Here is a 12,943-nt window from a genome sequence, read left to right as displayed (position 1 = left end):
GTAAACATTACTTATGAAACTGGCTTTGCAAAAATGAAATTCATGGGCTAAGCATGCTTTTATGCCCAAAGATAGGTTAGCTTAATCGCCCCCCCCCCCAGCCAATGAAAGGGAACAAATTCCCCCTTATGTTGATGTTGACCCGAGGCTGTATCATAACGAGTCCACGCATTTAGACACAAAGATGGCGTACGGATTGTCGACATTCATAAACGTTTGTAGAATTTCTTTAATTAGTGTTCATAGGAAATCTTAATTTAGGATAAATTTGTGTACTATTATATTCCTAAACTCGAATAAATTTAATTTCCAAGCTTTGCTCTACTAGCTTACGTAAAGTTGCCGTACAAAATTTTTGTACCGAGTTAGATTGACCTCCTTCTTTTCAATCGACAAGAGATCATCTAACAGAGTTTCATCCATATCAAACCATGGATGACTTATTAAAGCTTGAGAAGTTATCACTTGTCTCAAAAGTTTGTACAGAGCTAGAGAATCATCTTGGGTTGAATGACAAGACGCTAGGTAAGCTATCATATGAATCCATCTTTTGTTTAGGAATATACCTAGTTAAGTCAGACCGGATGTCTTCTACCACCTTCTTGATTGATGGTTGTTGAATGACCAGAAAAGTATTAATGACAAATCAATTCATGACCGAAATCCACGCAGAAGACCTTCCTTTTCGAAAGTAATTATCATTGTTGATCCAAGAAAGTACAGTATAATGATTAATGTATATATAGATAAATTAAAGAACCTTCTTTTTTTATCAAAGTTCGTTATTTTATTTTGTGTATATCAAACTTTAAAGTTTAACCTAAATCCAATTTTTCTGACTCACTTCAAATAAAGAGGAGGGCTATTTCCTTTATTAGTTACCTTTATTATAAACTTTGTCATGCGCCCACGATATATTGCCAGCGCACTCAAATTTTCCATCTGTGTACTTTTAGATATTGGCAATGCAAAGTCCCTATTTGAATACATTTCACATTATTAACAATACAAATTTCTTAAAAGTGTGTGATTTCAGGTGCACAGTCGTGCACTCAGACACATGAACTTGCCTGGGCAAGAAACAAAGTTTACAGTCTGGATTATTTACTGAACGAGCTTCTCCTTTAAACAAAACTCATCATACGATCTGTCTTGTTTGATAGATATGTATTGATTTCCCATAAGGATGTATTAGTGGCCAGTAAATAGTACCTATTGACCTGTTTTAGTTAAGTTACTATTTTTGTATAGTAGTTATGAAACTGAAACTAAAACTGAAAAATTTGGACAAAAGCTATGAGGCTACTACCAGGAAACAACTGGTTATTAAAGTTTTAAGTTGTAAATCTTAGGACAAGGATGTAAGACACTATATTTTATATTAATGTTAGTGTAGTTCAATACAAGGTGCATTCCATATAATCCCTACCCAGAAATGCCATGCAAGTTTTGAATGTATGCCAATCACATCACATTATCTTTGCCAAAGTATGCAGAAAAAGTTCATGCCACTAGGATGAAAATAATTATGTGTATGCAGCTTTTCCAAAACCAAATACTCTTTCTATGCTAACTAATATCATACACTAATTTTTTCTGCGCTTATTTTCATATGCGTGCTACCTTTGTGCAAGCTAGTATCATTTGACATAATGTATGTCACAATGTAACAATTCATTTTTCTGTTCTTTGAAAATGGTTTGATTGAGTTTTATAATTTTTTAGCTGAATTTGTGATTATGCTTGGAGAAAAGAGCAAAAGTGTTGAAAAGTTCAAGAAAAATCTATTAAAGAAAGGAGCTGATTTCCCTGTAAGTTACTTAGCATGTCTCTTAGTTATTTGCTCTAAACAATCTTTTGGTGGTACAAAACTTAAAGATGGCTTTGAAAAAAGCAAACATTTGAGTATGCTGAGGCTTTTCATCTGACACTCTATAAAACGTCAGAACATAGACCAAAAATCTACGCTAGGAAATATATATACCCAGTTGTGGATCGAAATAGGCCAATCAGAAACATGAACACATGACTGTTGAGGTTGCCCAATAAGTGCCGCTTGTCTATTGAGCATGTTACCAAGGGAGTTCTAAGGTGAAAACGGACAATAGCGGTTTTTTCATATTTATGTAGATATATTTCAAAACTACTAGATGGAATGAAGATCTGGCTTTGCCAATAATCCAAAAAATGTTACCATATTATAGTTTTTTGCACAACCTTGGTTTTCAGTAGATGCTACCCAATATATACTTCCTAGCATAGAGTTTTTAGTCTATGTTCTGACGTTTTATACTCTGAAGAGTATCATTTACCTAAAACAATTTTTATTTGTTTTACATCAATTTAGAAATAAATTGATAGGAAAACTGTTTGGATGGTAAAATTTCTTCAATGCATAAGAACTATCATTCACCCTGTATGAAATTAAAGCATAATCCTATGTCCAGCACAGAACCAAATTTGTTGCAGGTGCGAAATATGAAAAATTATTGTGTGGTACACAGTTACTCTGTTTCCTTTTTTGCACTTGGCCCATACAACATAGGGTAGCAAAAATTCAACATTCAATCCTGGCGGTGTCAGAAGGAGTGCACTATATAAACATGCATCCTATATGTCAGAAGGAGTGCACTATATAAACATGCATCCTATATGTCAGAATGAGTGCACTATATAAACATACACCTGTATGCGTAATGATGATTGTCTTGTGAGAAGGAAGAAGATTTTGTTACTATTTGAGCAGATAGGCATCAATTCTGCAATTTTTAAACAGCAAACCCCTTCATTACCTGGAGTTATCTTAGAGGGTCATTGTAATGTTTGATTTTTCTAAATAATGCCACTATCAGTGATTGTTTATCTACTAATGGCTCTTTGTAGGAATCTCTTGTCACCAATCTGTACAGATTGATCCAAAAATTGAAACCTGAAAAGAAGAAGAATAAGGGTAATATTTTGTAATCTTTTTGCTGCACATGATGCTTATTCTAATGATCAAACTTTTCAATAGACTTTAGCTCAGACAGAGTTTTTAAATGTTATAAGAAATTTGTTCTCACACTTTTTCCTTTTTAAATTTTATCTATATTACCAAATATTTTTGTGTTGTTCCTCATTACAGATAACAAGGCATCTTTCTTCCAATTTTTAATTGAATCTTTCTAAGTTTAAATCAAATTCTCTTAACCACATAGTATTTGACACTCTTTTTACAGCAAAAGAAACCCAGGAAGAGCTTGTGGAGGAAGACTTTACAAGGAAAAAGTTCCCAGGACTCTGTTTACCAGATAAAGAGCCTCAAAAAGAGGAAAATGTAAATATGTTTTCTTGTTTGATAAAACATGTCCAATTTGTAAAATATATGTGCAATTGTCTACTCAAGAGCAATGAATGGTAGCAGATATGATAAGCAGCTAATAGATGAGCATGTTTGTCAATGTTTGTAAATTTGCTGAATCTTCATTAACTTTTTTATTCTGTGAGATATTAGGGGCTCCATTGTATATGGTCAGTTGATTATGGTCTTAGCAAAAAAGTTTGTAATGTCCTGTTACATTAAAAGTGTTAATGAAGCTGATGGAAATTCATAAAGATTTTCAAACATGCATTCTTTTAGCTGCTAGTAGCTACGCTTTATTGTTTTTGAGATGGCACATTAAGCTGATCTATTAACATATGTGTCTGCTTATTTGTAAGCTGAATTTCCACTGTGGGATTTTCAAATCAAGGCAAAATTGGGTTGGTTTATTGAAGAAGTAGAAGTATTAAAGTGAAAGGGTTTTTAAGCATTATTTATCAATGTTGAGTTTAATTCAAATTTTTTAAGAATAAAAAAGTAAATTTCAAGTGAATAAAATAATTTTTAAGTAAAAATATAGATTAAAAATTTTAAAATTTTATTACTTAGAAATTTAATCATACAACTTCAAACTGGCTGAGATTTAACCACACATAATGGAGCAATGAATTTATACATGATGATATCCTATGAGGCCATCTATTTTTGAACTTACCTTGCCAGTATAGTTAGTTAAGATAAAACAGCACCAGATTTCATACTGCAAAAACCCAGTCACCCCTCTTGCATTAAATTTAGTCACCCCTCTACTAGCACTTAATTCTTGTGATTAAATAGGGTGGTCATACCTATTCTATGCTCTCTTAATTCTACAATCATTTTTTTTTTTTGACTCTAGGTTAACCCTGATGACAATGCAGTTGCTTCCAAAGCTTTGGATGAGGTAAAGTAAAACTAAATTTTCTTGACTGTAATCAGATTAGTTATTAATATGAAAATATTAGAAACTATAATAAACTTTATTTCAAAGAAATTTGTTGATTCAGAAATTTTTCTGCTTGTACCTATCAAGAAAGTAATAATGTCTGAAACTGAAAGTTTATATAATTTATTGTTTATTTTATTTCTTAGTTTATAAAGGATATAATTTATATTTGTAAATGTACTGACTGAAAACATTCCCCTCCTTTTTCATTACAGCTTGAAGCTCTGATGTCTCTGCCAAGAACTACAGATATGCCCTCAAGGTACAGCTAGTTTTAGGGCCCAAAGTTTTTAGCTCTTTATATAGTTGAACTATGTAAATGCTTTGGAGGTTTAAAAAAGTATAGAACTTATGAATATTCCTTCATTTTAACCAAACCTAAACTTTATGTAGAAATATGATTCCACATTTTTTTAGTGATGTTTATGCTATTTTTCCTTTCTCCTTCATCATCATGATTGTTGTTAGCAGTTTCACGATGAATGAGAAAGGAAAAATAGGGTACACAGCCCTAAGCAGATTCACTACATATTCACTTAAGCTTGAATTTTTTGATATGTCAAAATAGTTTATATACAGAGAGGAGTTGTCACTAGCAGTAAGCCAGTGTTGTACAAGACTGCAAAAATTTTTGCTAACCATCCAAACTAACATTTTTGAAACATACTCTGCATTTTGGAACTATAATGAGTCCGAATAACTTTCATATCGAGAAGCAAAGAAATATATTAAGCATCAAGCATCATATTAAGCATCAAATAAGAACCTCTGCCTGTTAAATAGATATTGTGCAAAACGTTTTGGTGTATCTTGTTGAAAGAATAATCTTTGTTAATGCAAGAACCATGTTGATGGTGACATCACTGTCTAAGTTTTGCACATATAAGTTATTGAGATTTTTGCATTGGTTTGATAATCACATTACATGGACGTTTGGAAAATTTTAAAAACTGATTGGAAATGCCCTCTTTGTCAGTTTTTTCCTAAGTATTATTTAATGCTGCTTAAAAATGCAATTTGTTTTTCCTGAGCAGAGAGAAGGATGACAGAAGTAAAATGAATGAAGACTATTCGGTAGACGAATATCGAAAAAGAAGAGAAGAAAAAGACAATGAAAGAAAAAGGTTAAACTGAAAATTCTCTTGCCCGTTCTAGCAATAATTTTTTTTAAAGTATGACTTCCTTTACAAAGGAATTTTTTATTATTTCGTTTAAACAGGAATCTCATTACTTTTGAATGATTTTAGATCTTGTAGGCCTCACTCAAAGCCTTGAGCAATAGCATAGCCAGGGTAGTAAGATTGGGGGGGGGGGCAAAGGCAAGTTGATCCAGGGAAATTGGAGGTCCACAGCCTTTTGAACGCCAGAAAACGCCTTTTGTAAAGACTTTTTGCCAATTGGGGGGAGGGCCTCCCCCTCGCTACGCCACTGCCAGTGAGTCGCCTAGGTCTTTTGAATAACACATTTTCAAGTTGCTTATCTAAGTTTGCACTTTGAATGATCAACGCGATCACCCGGCACAGCTGATCACGTCATCACTACCTGATGATTGCATTCAGCATGAAACTCTGAGCAGCAACTTAGAATTGTCCCATGGTACAAACATTAGCATGAAGAGTGTCAAACACTTTAGGACAGATTGGGTGTCAGCAATCTTCATTAAAACCAAATTGATATTGTTTTTTTACATTGATTATTTCACTAAGAATTCTTATGTGCTGAAAAATATATTATTGGTTATTCTTTCAATATAAGATGACTAGCTAAAACTCTGTTTGAATTCTTAATGCAGAAGAAGATATTCAAGATCGAGAAGTCGAAGCAGAGAGAGAGAAAGAGGAGACGGACATAGAGACAGACACAGGGATGGAGAAAGGCAGAGAGACAGGGACAGAGACAGAAACAGAGACAGAGAAAGGTATAGAGACAGAGATGATGACAGGTACAGAAGAAGGGAAAGGGACAACAGCTCGGAGCAGATCAAAAGACGAAGGTACTTTGCTTAAACAGTTTCATCAAACAAATTGCTTCAGACTTCAGACAAATTGCTTCAGGCGACCGCCCCTCTAATACTTTAGAGGATAATGGTCTTTTGTTCCAAAACAATGGGTCGCTCGACGTCTTGTTTTGAATTTTGACGTGTTTTTAGTTGCTGGATATTTTCAAAGTGATTATGATTGTTGATAATATTTGAATCGGAGGCACGTGTCAGAAGGACATAACATAAACATGATAACATGCCAACCTTTTCCTACTTAGCCAATAGTCATACTATTCTTTTAGTCAACGAAGAGATGGTTGCCCCATATAATAGGCTTTGACACTCTTTCGAATGAGAGAAGCTAGTAAGAAGTAAATAATGTAGCTTGTTTAAAGGTTGGCGCCAAGATGTATTATTCCTTTTTTGCTCTTCTGTCTTTGGATAGAAACGTTTGCAATGTTAAGAAAGAGATTGTCAAGAGATTTTATTAGAATCAAGGAAATCATCAAGTAACACGTTGAAAACCGTTAAGGTTTTTTTTCCAGAGCATCCAGCGTTGAGCGTGACCCACGACGTCGTGGATTAACCTCAGACACAGTTGATCGACCGCCACCAACAGAACCAGAAGCTAGGCAGGTAAGAAGAAATTTTGTTCTTCCATTCTGAATTGATGCTTTTCTTTCTTACATCAGCCCATCGTGTTAACAATTTGACAACCGTATCTATATTGAACCTCTACTTGTGTGTAAAGTTGGACACTGTATTTATAGTAATGTTCTTCATTGTTTTGCTAGAGCAATGAATTTTTACAGTCAATTTTTTTTAGCTTGCTAAATGTGCCTATATCCACCCTTAGCATGCCATAAATTTCATTAAAAAAATAAAAAATGAGAAAATTAAATGATCGATAAAGAAGACTGAAAATTGTATTTGAAGTTCTCTTGGATAGACTCGATCTTTTACAAATTAGGGATATAATTTTTGCCAATTGTTCAAGGGCTGTACTACATATTGTATATGTGCTATTTTGCAGCCATATGTGAATAACGAAAAATTCTGACCAATCTGAAAAGTAGCTCAAAATAATTTGAGTTATTGTCAGTAGTTTTTTTGTCACACAAAGCTATTTAATCTATTTATCGCCTTTTTGAACGTTTAGATATACGACGGGAGAGTTACAAATATTATGCAGTTTGGCTGCTTTGTTCAGCTCTTTGGAATCAAGGGCAGACACGAGGGGCTGGTTCATATTTCACAGGTAAGACGTTTGTTAGCAGCAAGACAAGAACATGTAGTTCGGAAATGGTCATAACTGCATCCATGGAAGTTTGGTTATTGTAGCGAAATTTTCACGGAAGTGGCAACAATGATTGTCTTACGTTTAGGCCACGGCGTGTGTCAACTTAGTGATTATCCTGAGATCGTTAACGGAGTCATACTTGGGGGGATTGGGGGGAGTCATACTTTGGGGGAGTCATACTTTTAGGGGATTGGGAGTTGTTGGTTGGTTGTATAGAGATCATAACAGAAGAGGATAAAATTGATAGCCGTAGCAAGTTGCATTTATTAGCAGATCAGCTACATTTATAAGGTAGCTAAGGCAACTTACGTTGTACGCGGTTATTCAGCGATTGATGATAGAGGTTTAAGAAAAAAGCCCTCTATCTATCTTTCTTCGATGCGGAGATGGAAAGGTTGCTGTTTTAGGATGTCTAGTGAACTACCATTTCACACAGGAAATGTTAAAGACTACTTATCTTTATTCGAAATATATCGAAACAAATTGTACGAAACTGAAGCAAAGGCTGACCTTTTTCAGTCAATCTCTTTGTCAGCAATTTGGAGATAAATACAATTGAGTTCGGTTATATCCTGAGTCATGTACAGTTTTCTATGATGTGCCTTTAGTTACGAGGCGGTACAATCAATCCTCCCTGTCCGAGTTTTAAGTGTTTATCTGTCTTTATATGGATTTAATAAGACTTGACGCACATCTGGAAATATAGTTTTCTGTGAGAAGCAAAACACTTAAGTTAAGATACCAAAGAAACTTGCTGCTAAATGAACGGTAGACTGGTAATGATTCCTTTTATCGTTACATAGCTTCGTCGAGAAGGAAGAGTTGCTAACGTGGCTGATGTTGTTGCAAAAGGGCAAAACGTCAAAGTGAAAGTTTTGTCCATAACTGGAAAGAAGATTAGTTTGTCTATGAAGGTAAGAGACGTTGCATTCAAGTTAATCATGAAAGCAGTTAGCGAAATTAGAATTTTTATATCTTAAACGAAGCCTTTTTTTCAAAAGTTTACATTGTCTTTTATAGAATGGTGGCGTTTTTCTTCTATGTTTTTTTAGCTCTGTTGACAATTGTGTATTGATATCAGTAATGGTGGACATTGGTCTTTTGTTCTAAAACAATGGGACAATGTGACGTCATCTTATCAAAACTATAGGCTTGATCCCCCTTCCCCCCCCCCCCCAATAGTTGTCCGACCCTGGATATCAGGATCATCCACGATTTTTTCAGGATGTTGATCAAGCAACTGGTGAAGATTTGAACCCCGACGGTGGCTTGAGATCAGCTGCCAATCGACAAGAAGACCTTTCCCTTAGAAACCCTGACAGGTATGTAATGAAGCTCTTTTTGGTTTTTAGATTTAATGTTTGTAAAATTTAACTGAATTCTACTGTCTGCTTGCAGATGTAAGAAAAAGAGCTTCAATTAGAACAAAAGTTGCGAGTGTCCGTAAGATTTCTTTGCAATTTTAATTAATGCTGATTACTTTGCAATTTTTATTTCTATCGTTACTTGCAGGCCGTCGTCTTCCTCTTTGGTGCCTGTTGTGGATGACAGAGATTTCGATGTGAAGAAGAAATTTAATCGCATCTCCTCTCCAGAGAGATGGGAAATTAAACAGGTAAATAAAAGGATTATACCAAATTTAGTTAGTTTGTGAGTAAGCGCGTCAAGTAAACCTATGCTTTCATAAAGTAAATTGTGCTGGAAATTAAACTGATAAAAAGAAATGAATTGAGTTTTATTTTCTTGTAACTTGTTAGGGGCAGTCCTAAAGTTCGGATAAATTTTTGGTTTATATTTCTTTGAAACGTTTTTAATAATTTTTGTAGAATTTCTGTGATCGATCTGGAGCTGAAAGTACAAGTTTGCTTCTCTTTTCTGAATCTTCGACTGTCGAAAATTATGGATTGCTGCTAAATTCATATAAATATAAATACCTTCCTAGACATTGACCTTTTCGATTGGCTTAAACCCAAGTCCTCTCTATTTCCTCTCCTTTGTCAATTATAATTATAATAGGTTACATGTTACAATATATAATATAGATTGGTGAACCTATATATTGAAGATTATATTAAGACAGAAAAGGATATCGTTCTTTATCCATCTTTTCTTACAGCTTATTGCAGCTGGTGTCCTTGATGTATCAGAATACCCTGATTTTGACGAAGAAAGTGGCATTTTGCCCAAGGAAGAAGATTCTGGTACGCCTTTAGTAACTGTATGATTAAAAATATTTTGTAGTCAAAATCTAGGATAAAATAATGGCTACAACTAAAATTAAGACTTCTTAATAAAGAATTCAATCTCAGGTAATTTACAAGGAAATTTCTTTGCTTCATGCTTCTAGTTCATTATGCTGCATAAAATCCATTAAGCTGCAGAAATCGATGCTACAAGATATTAAGATTGTTTCATTTTCTTTCTGTATATAATCGTTATTGTTATTTCTCTCTTACTTGCAGACGAAGACATCGAAATAGAGTTGAGAGAAGAAGAGCCACCTTTCTTGCAAGGCCAAACGAAGCTCAGTATTGATGTCAGTCCGATCAAAATTGTTAAGGTAGCAAGCCGCAATTTTTTGCTACACACTTTAATGCGTTGTAGAGAGACATTGTTGTTGAATGGTATCACTCTTAATGTTGATTCACATGATGGCTGAATGACTGATTGTTGATTCACATGATGGCTGAATGACTGATTGTTGATTCACATGATGGCTGAATGACTGATTGTTGATTCACAGATGGCTGAAGCCACTTTAGTATCTGTCGATTGCCTCTTAGCCTCCCGTAGTAGATTTTCTGCTTATATATTAATCACAAACTTAAATGGTGAATAGTCACAATATTTATAAAATTTTTTGTGACCTGCGAACACCATGTTTTAATGTCGTTCCCCGTTTTATCAAAACCTGCCTTCCCCGTTCGTTGCATTTACTGTGTGATTTATTTGAAAGGATAATGCTATTTGAAAAGGTAATGCCAAGTTATCGCAGTTAAATTTGATATATTCTTTTTGCATAGAATCCAGATGGAACCTTGCAACGGGCAGCAATGACTCAGAATGCACTTTCTAAAGAAAGAAGGGAAGTCAAACAACAACAACGGGAGGCACAAGCAGACACCATTCCAAAAGATATCGGCAAACTCTGGGTTGATCCCGTGCCTGAAGGTAAGAACCCATAAACATTTTTGTTAACGTCTTATCTAAATATATTCTCCATTTTTTTGCTTTGTTTTTGCACACCCTTAGATTTTATTTGACTTTTGAAACAGCTATTAGAAAAAGCTGCAGGAAATTTGAAGGCAAACTAAACTCATGAAACTAACCTTTTCTTAAAGTGTATTTTTGGTTCATAGTATGACGACATAGCTAGATTGCAAGTATAAAGAATTATTTTCTTTTCTGTTTCTGTATGATTTTATTGCATGCTGCATCTCTTCTACCTAGATGATATACCATCTCTAATATACAGTACATTACGGAACACCTATGTTCCCTTTGTTTCATGAATTTCTTTTGATTCCTGCTGGAAACCACCGCTCTTTTGTTATAGCCGTTGAGGGTGAAGAGAGAAAACCGTACTTTGCACAAGACTTACGCGGCATTGGATTATCGACACAGGACGTCCCTGAATGGAAAAAGGCTACTTTTGGCGGAGCAAAAGGATCTTATGGTAGGAAGACAAACTTGACGATTCTGGAACAAAGACAGGGACTACCAATATTTAAACTCAGAAATCAGCTAGTAAAGGTATCTTCATTTTGGTTTCATTTCATTTAAATTTATCTTAGAAAAGGGGTACCCTACTGTTTAAGGGATGATTTTCAACGTTACCTTCAGTATTATTACAGGCGAGAAAAAATCAACTTAAATACGAAAGGGCTAATCAAAGGGAGTCGTAAATCATGTGATAAAGAAGTACGCTAGCCAGAGCCGAACGTTGTACACTCTTTTTTTTATAAGAACAATTTTATAAGAACACGAGCCTCAAAATGGGTCAAAATTTAAGAACAAATTAAGAACAAGCTGAGGCTGAGCTACTCTAGAATGCAATTTTGAACAACGTTTTATTTCAAAAACGAGGATTTTCAGCCATGTGTGGCTGCTTTTTCGGTGAATATTAAAACATGGCGGCAAATTAAGTTTGTCTCCACGCACTTTGTTGGCAAAAGAGGCCTGAACACCTCCCCAGAACGAAAAGCTAGAAATCGCACTGCTTATACCTTATAAATTTAAGAACAAATTAAGAACAATCCAGCCTCAGATTTTCAGAAAAATTAAGAACAATCAGCCTGAACTCAAATTTACTGGTTCTTATAAAAAAAAGTGTAATGGATTTGTCTAAATTGGAATTGTCTTAATAGATCTGTTTTAATTGGAATTGTCTACGATGTAGCAAGAAGTTGACGAATACATTATGTCTTTTTCTTTATCATTAATTTCATTACTAAGCTGCGATTTCCGATTTCTTGTACTTTTTTCAATGTTTGCTGTTTCTATTAAAAGGCTATAACAGACAATCAAATACTGATAGTCATTGGCGACACAGGATCAGGCAAGACAACTCAAATGACTCAATACCTTGCTGAGGAGGGCTTCACAGAAATTGGCAAAATTGGTTGCACGCAGCCACGTCGTGTTGCTGCCATGTCTGTGGCTAAACGAGTATCCGAAGAATTTGGGTGTCGTCTCGGACAAGAAGTCGGATACACGATCCGTTTTGAGGACTGCACAAGTCCGGAAACTAAAATCAAGTACATGACAGAGGGTATGTTGCTGCGAGAGTGTCTTTTGGATCCGGATCTTAGTCAGTATACCATTATAATGTTGGATGAAGCCCATGAAAGAACAGTTCATACTGATGTCTTGTTTGGTTTGATGAAGAAAGCTGTCCAAAAGCGAAAAGACCTCAAGCTGATCGTGACGTCAGCAACATTGGATGCCGTAAAATTCTCGACCTACTTCTTCGAAGCACCGATTTTCACCATTCCCGGTCGAACGTATCCGGTTGAAGTCCTGTACACCAAGGAAGTGGAGTCGGATTATCTAGATGCAGCTCTGATCACTGTGATGCAGATTCATCTGACTGAACCACCTGGAGATATTCTGGTTTTTCTTACAGGTATGTTCAAATGCAATTATATAACTTTACAAATATTTAATAGGGAATATAGTATATTTAATAAGCTTCATTAAAGTTCAGTGATTTGGCTTTTTGGCAGTATGTAATTCCTTTGATTTTACCAGGATCAGCTCAAAATTAATCAGCTTAGGTTTATTTCAACAGAATCATGTTCCTTTAAGATTTTTAAGTTAAATCTATAAATCTTGTGGCTCCTTCTCCTATGGTCAATTGAAGGCTGGATGCAGAAT

General features: G+C 34.9%; 1 protein-coding gene across 1 annotated transcript in view; it reads left to right on the top strand.

Moving 5' to 3' along the window:
* The first annotated feature begins 158 nt into the window (after window positions 1-158).
* Window positions 159-12,943, top strand: part of LOC135682787 (ATP-dependent RNA helicase DHX8) — a 57,662-nt gene continuing 44,877 nt past the window's right edge. The window contains exons 1-18 of the mRNA XM_065197823.2: window positions 159-525; window positions 1,726-1,811; window positions 2,884-2,950; window positions 3,219-3,316; window positions 4,200-4,244; window positions 4,502-4,548; window positions 5,321-5,410; window positions 6,079-6,279; window positions 6,813-6,903; window positions 7,427-7,525; window positions 8,371-8,481; window positions 8,792-8,889; window positions 9,080-9,182; window positions 9,684-9,768; window positions 10,030-10,127; window positions 10,591-10,738; window positions 11,124-11,320; window positions 12,077-12,692. Coding sequence (XP_065053895.2) covers window positions 432-525; window positions 1,726-1,811; window positions 2,884-2,950; window positions 3,219-3,316; window positions 4,200-4,244; window positions 4,502-4,548; window positions 5,321-5,410; window positions 6,079-6,279; window positions 6,813-6,903; window positions 7,427-7,525; window positions 8,371-8,481; window positions 8,792-8,889; window positions 9,080-9,182; window positions 9,684-9,768; window positions 10,030-10,127; window positions 10,591-10,738; window positions 11,124-11,320; window positions 12,077-12,692 — 2,374 coding nt within the window. The 5' untranslated portion in view covers window positions 159-431. The remainder of the gene's footprint in view (window positions 526-1,725; window positions 1,812-2,883; window positions 2,951-3,218; window positions 3,317-4,199; window positions 4,245-4,501; window positions 4,549-5,320; window positions 5,411-6,078; window positions 6,280-6,812; window positions 6,904-7,426; window positions 7,526-8,370; window positions 8,482-8,791; window positions 8,890-9,079; window positions 9,183-9,683; window positions 9,769-10,029; window positions 10,128-10,590; window positions 10,739-11,123; window positions 11,321-12,076; window positions 12,693-12,943) is intronic.

The sequence above is a fragment of the Rhopilema esculentum genome, chromosome 16 (genome assembly GCF_057945365.1).
Source record: "Rhopilema esculentum isolate cy_ngs chromosome 16, ASM5794536v1, whole genome shotgun sequence".
In the NCBI taxonomy this organism is placed as follows: domain Eukaryota; kingdom Metazoa; phylum Cnidaria; class Scyphozoa; order Rhizostomeae; family Rhizostomatidae; genus Rhopilema; species Rhopilema esculentum.
The sequence above is the reverse complement of the archived record's forward strand: the minus strand, read 5'-3'. Positions and strand labels throughout refer to the sequence as shown.